The sequence below is a fragment of the Anoplopoma fimbria genome, chromosome 15, assembly GCF_027596085.1.
Source record: "Anoplopoma fimbria isolate UVic2021 breed Golden Eagle Sablefish chromosome 15, Afim_UVic_2022, whole genome shotgun sequence".
Taxonomy (NCBI): Eukaryota; Metazoa; Chordata; class Actinopteri; order Perciformes; family Anoplopomatidae; genus Anoplopoma; species Anoplopoma fimbria.
In genome coordinates, this window is record NC_072463.1 from 3,627,167 (window position 1) to 3,641,022 (window position 13,856).

The 13,856-nt window shown below is 41.9% G+C and overlaps 1 protein-coding gene across 1 annotated transcript; it reads left to right on the forward strand.

Annotated features, from left to right (window-relative positions):
- The first annotated feature begins 1,928 nt into the window (after positions 1–1,928).
- cdc25b (cell division cycle 25B) lies at positions 1,929–9,575 on the forward strand. The gene is given in 16 exon segments (XM_054613710.1): positions 1,929–2,291; positions 2,643–2,725; positions 3,262–3,313; positions 4,810–4,851; positions 4,981–5,014; positions 5,352–5,492; positions 5,885–6,004; positions 6,098–6,167; positions 6,170–6,234; positions 6,409–6,486; positions 6,736–6,927; positions 7,417–7,521; positions 7,640–7,702; positions 7,814–7,912; positions 8,051–8,296; positions 8,945–9,575. Coding segments are annotated over 16 exon segments (1,722 nt in total). The 5' UTR covers positions 1,929–2,100; the 3' UTR covers positions 9,086–9,575.
- The last annotated feature ends 4,281 nt before the right edge of the window (positions 9,576–13,856 follow it).

The window sequence follows — 13,856 nt, forward strand, 5'->3', positions numbered from 1 at the left end:
TGTGTCTCTCTCTCCCCCCCTCTTGTCTCTCCTTGTCAGATGTGGGGTGTGGAGCCCAGGAGTCCCGGGCCCTGTGCTCGTACCTCTCCAGGGAAGTTCATTAAACTTCATTTACATCAGCGATGCAAATCACACAGATACTTTATCCGAACAAAGACTGTAGCAGAGAAAGGTGGTTCCTCCACAAGCCAAAGGTCGGTACACCCCCGTGATCACAGCTCCAGGTCTTCTAGAATTGATACTGAAAGACCTTCCCGTTGGAATACGAAAGCACTGTTGTTGTGGTAAAATAGGTGCTGCCTGCCTGATAAGCTATCAGATTCTGAGTGACATATAACTGCACATTTAGCATTGTAAATACGACCAAAACTGTGCATGAGAAACCTGGACTTCTGGTGGAAGAATTTAACAATGAAACGCAGAGTTGCAGAAGCACAAACACGAACACTGCATAAGCCTCAGGCAGAATACTGAGGTGTTTTTACTGGTCATATCTGTCTGGTTGAACTAGTTACAGGCAGCGGTGTGTTTGTTAGTCAACAATTATGTGTTTGCAGAGCCCCAGTTTGCAGAGTTACCAGTGCTTTAACCTTTCAAGAGGAAACCTGTGGTGACACAGCAATACATCAGAGTCTAATCCAGAAGAGACAAGCAGTAAAATACAAAAACATAACCACAAATACACTGAAACTAAACAGCTGAGTTTGCTTCCTTATATAAACACATGTTCCATGCTTTGACAGGATTTAAGAAAGAAGAAGAACGTGCGCAAGAAAGGGAGAGAAACTGCAAAAGAGGAAGTAGTCATCAGTGGAAGACCGATCTGTCTGAGTCACTTTGTGTGGGAGGCGTATGAGCTTGGCCGCTGTTACTGGTATGCATGCACGTCAGTGACAATGTGCTTTACCAAAATGTTGAAAATAAATCTATCTATCTATCTATCTATCTATCTATCTATCTATCTATCTATCTATCTATCTATCTATCTATCTATCTATCTATCTATCTATCTATCTATCTATCTATCTATACATCTATACATCTATCATCTATATCTATCTATCTATCTATACATCTATCTATCTATCTATCTATCTATCTATCTATCTATCTATCTATCTATCTATCTATCTATCTATCTATCTATCTATCTATCTATCTATCTATCAATACATCTATCTATACATCAATCTATCTATCTATCTATCTATCTATCTATCTATCTATCTATCTATCTATCTATCTATGCAACAATATAGATTTCAGCTCTCATGTGTGTTTTAATGTCCAAAAAGTAAGAATAATTACCAATAAATATATATGTTTTTATATATATCAATTAAATAAATAAATAAAAGACTAAATATACATATGCAATTTAAATGCATTCATTGATATTTTAAAAAATGGATCATCTATCTATCTATCTATCTATCTATCTATCTATCTATCTATCTATCTATCTATCTATCTATCTATCTATCTACTGTAATAGTTAGGCAATAATAAGCAACAATATAGATTTCAGCTCTCATGTGTGTTTTAATGTCCAAAAACTAAGAATAATTACCAATAAATATATATATGTAAGCAGGTATATATATCAATTAAAAAAATAAAAAATTTAAAAAATAAAAAATAAAAAAAATAAAAAAAAAAAAAAAAAAAAATATACATATGCAATTTAAATGCATTCATCAATATATATAAAAAATAAATAAAAAAAAGTGGAGAACAAAAGACATCTGAGCAGAAAAAGATGAACTTTTTAAAGGATTGCGTCACATCCGCCTTTCCTCTCCCACATCCGGTGAGAAGGACAACAGCGGAGCCTCGTTCTGCGCTCTGATTGGTCCAGCGGATGAAACAACGACGCTGATTGGCTGACGCATTGCCGCGCCGCCGCTTCTATTTTGAACATAAATACGAGCCGCTGCGGACTTTTGTCTTCCTTCTTCTCAGAAACCTGTGGCTGTCAGGGAGGGAGGACGCTGTTGCTGCAGCTCTCTGACACGCAACAACAACTATGAGGCTTTAGCTACATGCAGAAACTAAACACTTTTGATTATCCCAGCCCCGAAGTTTAAACTAAATCCAACCATGGAGTCGGGGGATGTGTCCGGCTGCAGCAGTCCCGGAAGTAGCGTTTTGAAGCGGAGGCCCGACGCGATCCCCGGGCTTTCCCAGTTCTCTATGGCCGACTTTGGCCTCTTCTCCCCCGGACCCGCCACCGTGCTGTCCCCGGTCACCAACCTGGCCCTGGACCTGAACAACTGGGCTGGACTTGGAAGGTATTATTATTATTAATGCATTTTACTTGGTATATCTATTTGTATACTTTAAATGCAGCTGTTTTTTTATTTATTTTTAAGAGTTTTTATTTTTTGTATATTTATTTTTATTTTGTACACATCACTGACTTACATGTGTTTTTTTTGCATGGATAAACCTTTATTTATTCCTAACATGTATTGTTTTAATGTCTACATCACCATGTTTCTTTGCATGGATAAACCTTTATTTAATCCTAACATGTGTATTGTTTTAATGTCCACATCACTGACTTCCATGTTTTTTTACATGGATAAACCTTTATTTATTCCTAACATGTATATTGTTTAAATGTCTTTTCCTCCTCTCAGCCTATGTGATACCCCCAAAAGGAGAAAGCCTGCTCCCCTTGAGAAGATTCCCTCCTTTGCTTCTGACGTCTCATCTGATGCTGGTGAGCCCTCCTTAAAAAAACAAAACCCTATTGTCTGTGCTAATTGATGCTGTTAGAATTCATGCCCAAGGCCTTAATGCAAATCTATTGCATCTCCTATCAGTCATGTCCTGTAGCTGTTGGCATGTGATTATTGTCAATGGTTGAAAGCAAAAAAATGAAAATATGACCTTGTTTGCGACTTCTCAATTATGAGGATTTGCTCCTTTTCTTTGTCCTACACGATTAACTAAATAAATCCATCTTTTGTTATGTGAAGCTATTTAAAAATGTCCCCATGAGCTTTAGGACCCTTTTTTTTCTCCCACTATCATTAAAGGTAGATTTATCATTAATAAAAATAACTGTTAATTGCAGCGCTAACGAGGCAGTTGCACCAGTTCTTAAGTGTTTAATCAGATCCAAATTTTACTGTTACGTTGCTATTAAACTGTTTAAGTGAGCGGTTCTAATCCATCGGTATTCATCTGGTCTTGATGCCACTTTAACCACCTGATGCTTATATATTGATCTGTGACACAAATCTCTTCCTTCAGGCCTCGGCATGGATCCCCCCAGCCCCGTGGATACTGTCGAAATGGAGGACACGTAAGTCTCACTGTCCTCGTCATGTCTGTTCTAATCAATCAGCCTGTGAGCGGTGCCCCTCCGCTCACCCAAACACCACCTCCCCCACCAACCTCCACCCTGTGCTTGGGGCTCAGCTGACCCACCACTATGGCTCGTCTGTAGGATTATTGTTTCTACCGTTGGCTTTCAGACGACTGCTTCACTCAATTTTTTTTTTTTTTTTTTCTTACTAAGAAGATTAACTGATAAAGACATGTGATCTTAACTTTCTTTAAAATGGCAATCCTTCAGATTTAAGTCCTGGTTAATGGTAGTTTCTGTTTTTCCTGTGAATGTCACCACAGACGCACTTTTTTTACTTTTCCAAATGTATAAATAATAAGTATTACAATACTTTCATCAGTGGGCCAAAGGCTCAACCAACATTACCACCTATTGACAATAGAACGTGACCTAAAAGACATTTATTTAAACGATGGAGCAACAAGCTTTACGTTTGCTTGGAGCATGCAGGTCCACCTTGTTATCTCGACCAGTTTGTCAGCATATCCTCGGTCTGCTAATCTTGGGTGGCCCCCCATCATCTTGATTCTGAGCTGGGTGAGTCTCTGCAGACATCTGCCGCTGTCTGATGTGAGACTTCCTCTACAGCAGCATTTTGGTCCTCAAGACCTCATTCACCTTACAGCTGCTCGGTTGCTAGGAGGTTTTTTTCTCCTCCAGGTTGGGGGAGGACATGGCCCCGCGCTTGGGTTTAATGACAGCCCACCCCCTCTGGGTTTTGGCACACTCTTCCTATGCAATGTTATATCAATAGGAATAGGGGGGGGGAGTTTTTTCTTTGCGTCAGGGCCATAGAAATGAGGGCACCCCAGAGAACAACTACCCCCCATCTCCCGGTCTGCATTGAATGGGACACGCTCTCTCATCAACAAACAAAAGGCTCTTGCAGAAAAGGGGTTGGCGGCGTTGGCTCCAGGAGGCATATGGTAGATTAGCTGATCTCTGCATCACTTCTCCTGCCCTCCCTCCCTCCCCCTCCCTCACACTGAGCTCTCGACTCATTTTGCATACAGGTGGGCATTACTCCAATGCAGAGACCACCTCTTGCCTCTATGCATTCAACCAACTTCCTCTCGTCCAACCGTTCCAACAGATTCTTTTATCTTTTGTTGTTTAAGAGCACATAGTGTTCTTCAACTGCCATGAAGGCCTTCCTGCCTCTTTCCTCCTCTGTTTTTTTTTATAAAGACAAGTTACTTTTTAGTTGGGGTTGAAATCGTAGACAGAAAAGTAATTGTCATCATTTTTTTACTTTTAAAATGTAAGGATTACAAAACAAGCATTTTTAAAGCCATTAAATTGTGCTCCTAGAAATTGTTATGCCATTTTCAAAATTATTAATCATTAGTTGTTGCCTAATTTTACTTTCTTGTACAATAATAGTTTAAACTTCTTTTATATTATCCACCTTTTGAACAAAAGTTGAATGATTTGTCATGTTGTCGTTACAGATTTGAAAAGGCCATTCAACAGTCGAGCAGAGTTATAAACGAGTAAGTTGCTTTATTACCTTATAAATAATTAACTGGTATAGTTATTGCCTCTCCTTATTTGAACAGTATTGCTCTCTAAGGAGTATTTTTATTCACAACAATTCCTTCCTCTGTCTTCTATCATTATAGGAGGATGCCAATTAGAAGAATCAACTCATTGCCAGTAAGTAGATTTGTCATGTGTTTTATTTTAATTTGTCAAAACTTTTGGCTAACAGATGCTGTCAGAATTTGGCCTCTTGTTGTGTTCATTTAGCCGTCAATCTTCCATGAAGCACTAATATTCCCGTCTCAAAATATTCCTCTAGAGGAGTTTTAGTAAGATCATAAAACACACAAAAGGGAGTTTAAAAAGAATCCCAACTGGCTTTAAGCCTCACATGTTTTATTTATTTAATAAGTTTGAAACATCGTCCAGTGTAAACCTACTACAGGACTACTTGTTTAGAGTTCCTGAGCCTCTCTTGACTTGGATCCCTCTTCTCTTCCCCCCCCATCAGCTCCAGCTCCAGAGTTACAGTCCGTCTCAGAAGGGACAGGAAACAGATTCCCACCGCTACGGAATATTCGGCCAACAACCCTCCCACATGACGGCCTCCTTCTCCGCTTCTCAACGCGACAACAAGGAGAACATGCCGGAGGTCAGTGAGCAAGTCTCTGCTGTGACACGTCATAGATACAGAAGCAACCATAGAATTTAAATAAAGCTCAGAAAACTGATTTGTTGCCATGGTGAAGGCATTGTATTTGTCTTAAAAATTTTGGCCAAATCCTTGGGATTGGACACTCAAAGTTATTATTAGAATCATTTTGATATCTATGTTAGGTGTTTTTAAAGGGAGATTAACCCAAACGCAGGAGAAGATATTTTTGCTTATGGTGCGTACAGATAATAAATATCTGTAGTTTATCCACAGATTATTAGCCATTGATTTGGTCATGTTGTTAAAGGGTTTGTTGTGCTGTGAGAATGCTTCTTAAGAAGTTGAGCATGGATTCACTCTTGAAAAAACATTTTCTTTCTTTTTCTCAGGAGGGCTTTGAATTCAAGAAACCAACCAAGCCGGTGTCACGTAGTCGGGTGCGCTCCTTCAACGGCAGTCAGGCCAGGGACGCGTTCGCCCGCCGTCCCAGCTCCGCTCCGGCCCTCATGGTACTTGAACGTGTGATGAATGAGCGTTCAAATTTGTGCACCACTCCTGCGACCAGCCAGATGCTAACACGCCTCATCTTTTCTGTCGTCCAGTTTTCGTCGCCTCCTCCAATCCAGCAGCTCGACTTCTTCGACTCCAGCCCCATGTTCCTGAGGGGTTCCTCCCCCACCTCCTCCCAAACGACGACGAGGACGACGGCTTCCTGGAGGTTCTGGATGACAACATGGAGGTGAGGACCAGTCGCGCACGCACGCATGCATGGAAATTATGTTTTAGTTGGATAGATTTCTGCACAGATTGTCTGCCAATAATAAATCTGATTATCTGAATGACTCCTTTCCTCTGAAATAGAAGTGTGATGTTCTGAATTCCACACAGTTCACTAACTATTTGTCGCCTGCAGAACGACTCTGGGATGCCGATGGGAATGGCCAGCTTGCTCACTGCCCCGCTGGTGACCGACAGTTCAGGAGAAGACTCGGTAAGTTCTTCTTCTCGGGATCGAAAGCTCTTTCCTCACTTTATCTAAACGTGAATAACTAGTGACACTTCAGCAGCAACACACTCCTTGCTTTATGCTGTTTCTCATTGCATTAGTCTAGAAGCAAAATTCAAAAAGAATGCCAAAGTCTTATTGGGCTAAAAGTGTTGATCATACTGTATTTATTAAGCTGACGAAATATGTACAGATTTTTGATTTTGATTATTATTTTTTTTTGTCTCCCTTCAGCCGGTGATTCGCTGTCGGCCACGCAACCTGTTCCGCTCCCCCTCCATGCCCAGCCCGCTCCCGTCCCGTCCCTCCATCAAGCGCCCCGACTGCCCCGGAGACGAAAACACGCCGGTCCGGGTGAAGAGGCGACGCAGCGTGGCGGGAACACATGTCACCCTTGTGGAACAAAACCCTGAATCCCCAAGACTGGTGAGTCCTCATCACTGCCTGGTGGCATGATGGATCAGTTTATCTATTCCACCTGTGTTATCATATTGGCAACAGGAAGCGAGGTCTTCATTTTTCGAGGAAGTGTCACCGTCCCACTCCACATGCTTCTCATTTCATTCAGGTATTTGTTTATCTTGCCTGTAAACATTAGTGTAGCCAAATATCCAGTATTGATCAGGACTCCAGGCACTCACATCTTAGCCGTGCTGTTCTAAAGTTTTTGCGTGTGATGCTAGATCTCGTTTGATCGCCTTTTTAAAATGCACAAAGCGATCATTTTTGACAAAAGCTCAAGCTTGAGTCTGCAGGGTAGAAACCAATCTGTTGCCTCCTTCAGTGAAGGTGGAGAAAAAGGCCTCTGAAACATCTGCCGAATGGCTTTTGTCACAACCTTTTGCACACCATTCTCAAATTTCCCAATTTTCTCCTTGACCGCCTCCTTAAATCTCCCCCTCGTCTTCCTTCCAGGGCTGCTCGCTGCTCCAGAGGTCCAAGTCCTTCTGCCAGACCGACATCGAGAAGCTGCTGGACGGGGAGGACGGTTCCACCGAGCTAATAGGAGATTTCACCAAGGTCAATCCTTTAAGGAAGCTACTGCATTTAACCCATCCCGGAGGAGCAGTTTCACTGTGGGAAACTTCACTGTGGGGGAAATGACTCGTCTAATCCAGTTTCCTTTTTTGTCTTTCAGCCTTTTGTGCTACCCACCGTGGACGGCAAACATCAAGACCTCAAGTACATTACACCACACACGGTGAGTAGAGGCACTCAGAGCTAACGTAACAAATATATCTAGTGTTTTGTTAGCGTTCGTTGCTGCCATATTTTGAAATTAAATTGTGTGGTTTTTTTTTGTGGTTTTCAGATGGTGGCAGCTCTCTCCAGCCATTTTAACAATCTAGTCGAGCAAGTCATCGTCATGGACTGCCGCTACCCCTACGAGTTTGACGGGGGACACATCAAGGTGAGAGAGAATCTCCAACATATTTGTTTTTAAAAAGCTTTTTCACTGCAAGTCAGTCAAGTTAAATGTGTTTCTGCATGAATGTCTGTCAGTTCCTGTACTTTTTAGTTAATGGAGTGTTTGTCTTTGTCGCCTCAGGGCGCCCTGAACCTGCACCAGGAGGACCAGGTGGAGGACTTCCTCCTGAAGACGCCCATCGTCCCGTCCTGCCCGGAAAAACGCGTCGTCATCATCTTCCACTGCGAGTTCTCGTCGGAGCGCGGCCCTCGGATGTGCCGCTTCGTCAGGGAGCGAGATCGCGCCGTCAACGAGTATCCAAACCTCCACTACCCCGAGCTCTACATCCTCAAGGGCGGATACAAAGACTTCTTCCCTCACTTCCAGGTACGTTCCGCTTCAGGTTCCTCTTCAAGCAGACGGACGCTTTGTCTGCCGCTCGAGCTTCGACAGGAGTCGTTGAACTTTGTTGTCGACAAATCATTCTCACCAACCAGCTAGATGTACGGGAGATTTCTATATGTTTCACAGAATTGAATTGGTTTGGATCAACAATTGGTGGCGATGAAATTAGGGCGACCCTTTGCTGGTTGAGTTGAGAGCTGTTTGAGTTCATCATAAAGACGTATTTTCTTCATGCATCAACACATGATGTGCAACAGCTAAAGAAGCAAAAGATTATAAGCAAGAGCAAAGGCAAGAATCACGTCTTCCTGTTTGGTATTTGATTTTGTCACGATCATGTGTGATTGACAGATGAGGATTTTAATGTTTTGGGATGTTTTTTAAAGGGGTTTGGTGTATATAACAAAATAAGATCATGTCAAGGTCAACTTACAAGCTTTTTCTTAGCATTTTTTTTTATCTTCTTTCAAGTTCTGAGAAAGCTTGAAGGGGACCTTGACTTGAGATGCTTTGGTCACATGTCAAGTGTTTTATTTAATGGCCTCCAGCCACCCTTCCTCATCGTACATTTGATGTGCAATTCTCCCGCATTCAGTGCTTTGAACTTGTCTCTTTCTCTCTCCCGTGCAGGCGCAGTGTGAACCTCAGTCCTACCGACCCATGCACCACGAGGACTTCAAGGAGGACCTGAGGAAGTTTCGCCTGAAGAGTCGCACCTGGGCCGGGGAGCGCAGCAAGAGAGACATGTACAGCCGACTGAAGAAGCTCTGAGCGCCTCCTCCTGGTCCTCCTTTAATGCCTCTAAAACACACTGCCTCCCCCTGAACTCCCCTCAGAGCCCGAGGCCTCACCCCACCAACGAGGAAATACCTTTTGGGATTTTATGAAGTCCCTAAAAGTTTCATTTAACTATAGCAAAGTTAGTTATTTATGCAAATTTGAAGAGGGGAAAGACCCGATGAACGCTTGACGCCGAGGTGCAGTGAACAGATTTAATTGAGACGCAATGTGATCGTTTTTAAAAACCACTTGGACCTACTGCCTGTTTTACCTTTGATATTATGCTGGCGTTTGCCGCACGAATCACTGCCAGAATGCAATAACACAAAACCACACTGCCAGTCTGAAGTTTGTCCTTCAGTCTCCTCACTGGATTACTTTTATTTTGTGTCATGTCCCACCTTTAATGTAAGCACTTAATTTAAATACCTTGAAATGGTGAGGTGCTTTTTTTCTTTTTGATACTGCTTTTATATATATTTTTTAATAAATTGTGTTTACCCCCATTTAGACATTGATTTGTTGAAAGAATGCCTTTCTCTAGGTGTCCCCAAAATGCAAATTAGCTGTTTTAATGACAACTTGTACAGTCTAAAGTGAATGCAGAGCTTTTTGTCCCTCCTTCCTGATCAGTTGCAATACATGGTAACCTTTTTTTTCACTCGGAAGATACCAAAGCAAAAACATTCTACCTGTTTACTTTGCAGTGAGATTTTTCTGATGCTGCAGGTCAGCAAGTGTGAGAGGAGTTTTGATCTTTCTTTGTATTTGCTTTTGATTTCTTTCTTTTTTTTTCCCCCAGAGACAACATGTCTTCCCCTCTGCAGAGCTAATGATGTCAGTTTATAATGAATGGGGTGGTTTGAATATTTTGGTGCAGGCTTGTGGGGAGCTGCTGAAATAAAGACCCAGTGTGTGTTTAAATGTGATGTGGAGGATCTTTTCATTTTAATCGTCAGAAATGTGTTCTTATGCTGTGATTTCTATCCTTTTAGAAATGTTCACTCTCGTGAAACAAAGATGCAAAGTCTCCATTCAGATACATGAATGGCTATTTCATACAATGCATTGCTTCAGGGATCCAAATGTGTTTTTGTGCTAAAGCTTACTTTGATTCCTCAAATGTTAAGTGTCTTAACAGAAGCAGCCCACACTAATTTGACTGTTGCAAATCTGACCAGGTTTTTTTTTAATCCTTTTAAGCTTTTCATATTTGTGCTACTAACACATTTCTTCATATCAGGGGCACAAAATGAGTTTATTGAGTTAATTGGATAACTGCAGCGTAAACCCAGGGCTGTGTTTTCATATTACTCCTTTTGATGCTAAATATGCACTACAGTTTGTCACAATAACTAAACATGATCGTCGCACATTGCTTTCAGTTTTCCACAATGGAACAAAATGTCTGAAGCTTGCTGGCTTTTTGCTAAAAATGCTGCAAATGCAATTCCTAACAGTTGCTGTATGTGTAAATGTACATAAAGAATCAATACACCTGTCTGGTAGCAACTGATTGAGTGAAATCTCAATGTACTGCTTACTTTGAAAGTTTATTCTGCTAGGACTAGTGAAGCAGGCCTTTTTAAATGGGTTAAAATGGTAAGTTGATGAACAGAAAGTTCCTTGTTTATGCAGTAAATAAATAAAACAAACTGCAGAGATGAAAGTGCTTGTTAGTTGTAGCCCATCTTTACATATCAGTCCACGATCCAGATTTAAGGCACCTCTGGGTTTGATTCAAGGTTGTAAACCTGTTAACAGGCCCTCAGAGAGCAGGATTCACTCAACACAAACTAGACTTTCCACTTTTGAACTCTATGAATAGCACATCTGCCGTTTTGTTTAGACGTCAAACTCTGCTTGGCGAGGACACACACACACACACACACAAAGCCACAGCAGTTCCTGTTTTTTCAAATTCTCCCTCTCTGGCCGACCTTCGGAGTGGCCTCTTTGCTGCAGCACGTGCCCATGCATACATACACACATTCCTGTATGCGGAGGGAGGGTGGGGGGGGTGGCTTTGTGGGGACGGCGCCTGGCAGACAGCCGTTCCCTCGGACGTGTCCTGACAGAGAGGGAAAAAGTCAAAGCCACCACATGCTGTAACCACGTGACCGATCTGACGGAGAGCTCGTAAAAGCACGACTCCCTCCCTTCTGGCACTTTACCAAAGTTTGAAATCAGGCCGTTTCCCATCGGCCGTGCAGTATGTGAAGGGGAGGGCGAGCCTTTTGTTTGCATTCCACAGATTTAAAGACAAATCCACAGCCAACAGTTTGTAGCTGAAACAAGTGTCTGTTGGTTGTGTTGTGCAACTCAACTGAAGATGCTTTAACTCTTCCCTTAACCTTCTAAATAAGTGCTGGCTGAATAGAAGGATGGTAGAGAGCCCCGTGATCTTAACATGTATTTGTCAACGGGCCTTTTTTCCATTCATATCAAGCAGCCGCCTTTGTCTGAGCAAGACAATTAAACGGCCAGTTGCTGAAGTTTAAAGGGGCCTCGCACCTTTACACGAGCCATACATAATGCGACACTTGCAAGACCCTTGAGAGACTAGCTTCATTTTCCACTTCAACAGTTGGTTTTTAAAATGTAAATGAGTCCTTGGCAGGTCTCTAAAAAGAAAAAGGAGCCAGATTTTACAGCTGGACCCATCCAATTAGGAGCTGGAGGCTCCACAAAGATTACAAAGGATTGTTAATGTGTGCTTTTTCCTGACTTGCTGGTTTTGGGAATGTTTATTTTGTCAGTTAATCTGAAATCATATTTAAAATAAAACTCAAAGATTGTATGGAGGTTAAGCTCCTAAACCAAACAGACAAACTGTTTAGTCTTTGTTCAGTTTATTAGTTAAAGGACTTCTTATTCTTGTAAAATCTCTTACATTTGACTTTATTAAATCTGTAGCTGTCTTATAAATGTGATTTAAGTTAAAGGAACAGTTTGACATTTCGGGAAATACACTTCTATGTTTCTTGCTGAGAGTTAGACGAGAAGATTGATGCCAATCTCATATAAAGCTACAGTTAGCTGCAATAAACTTAGCTTAGCTTCAAGTCGGGAAACAGGAGGACAATTTAGATTTTCTTTGGATTAAATAAACAAGATATAATGTGTTAATTAGAGATGCTGATGTTGTTGCTTTTGTGCAGAGCCAGGCTAGTTGTTTTCCTGTTTCCAGTCTCTATGCTAAGCTAGGTTTTCTGCATGCTGGTTCATACCTTCCATACAGAGATGGAAATAGTTTCTGTTATTCATCTAAACCTAATCTTCCCCCAATGTTGAGTCATTCTGCTTGCTTCATGCTTTGACTTGTAGCATAAAGGGTTTGTATGTGGTGTAGATGATGGTTAGCATTAGGGGCCTGTTCTCCCTGTAGTGAAATACAAATCCATCTGTCCATCCGTCATTACAGCTACAACACCCCCTGCAGAGTTGCCTCTAAAAACTACCCCACCCTTCCCATCAACAAGTCTCCTTTGTGGCTCCATCTCTTTTGCCCCTAGGCCTGTCCTGTTTCATGCCCCCACCCCGGGGTCCTGCAGGCGGCTACAGGGCTCAAATCAAAGAGTGTCACACCTTTAAACCTGTGTTTGCTGTGACCCATTGACATTGACAGTAAACTGACAAACAGACCTGTGAAACAAGGTCCTAACAACCTGGGCGAGGGCGGTGAAACACGGAGCATAACACTGTGGTTTCAAAGGAAGGGTGAGGTCGTGGTTTTTACGGTGGTTAATCTTTAGAATCAAGGATTAGAAGCATTTTTTTTCTGCTCTCTGCACATCCTCTGCAGGCTGATATGATTTCACCATAAGCTCAGGATGTTTGTACCCCCCCCCGCTGAGAGTGCAAAAAAGATATTGTATTCGCATGTTGTTGTCTTTGGCTTCTTTTATTTCAAACCAGCGGGCCTTGCTGTCATTGGTCCCCCACCCATCGCCCACATCCTGTTGTTGTTCTTATTCAGCTGGTTTGTTTCAGCAGAGGGAACTGTGACTCAGAAACATTGAAACTTACATAAACTTTTTTCACACGGTGGCAGCTGCACGTCCTCCATGCTGCAGTTTAAATCTAAAGTTCTGTAAATCTGGCTTCACTTTCACTTTGCATTTTCACACTGATTGTGGCTGATCATTTACCTGCAGGGATCCCGCTCATTCACTCACCTACAAAGCACTCTGGGTTAATTATTACACACAGCGTGGGTGTAGCAGAAAAGCTTCTCGTCCACACCTTTTCTGATGAAAAGCTTCACACAGCAAGACTGAACTAAGTGTAGGCTTCCTGGTCAGATTGTAAATCAAACCCCTGATGAAGTCGGGAACATGTGTCAAGGCAAAGATGTAAAAAATGTCACCCTCATTGTGGCGCTAAAGAGTAAAAAGATTAAAAAAACGTATCTAGTAGATTTGAAGGCACAGTATTTCAACGCTAAATTGAAATCTTGGAACAAGACAGACAACATTAATTTCAATTAAACCGGACTCCTTGGAGGTTCAATTTAAGCCTTCATTAGTCTTGGAGAAGCTCTGATGGCCCTCCAGGAAATCTGTTAATTCAATGCTGAGGACTCGTTTTAGAGGTTTTGATCTGCTAGTGGCACGAGATGAAAGTCAGAGGAACAAAGTAATTCAGGTTGATCTGCTGGGGACCATGAATGTTTTTAATTAAATGGCAATTCATCCATTTGTTTCTGAGATATTCAAGTGAAGTGGTGTACAAACAGACATTGACATTCAACCTTATGCAC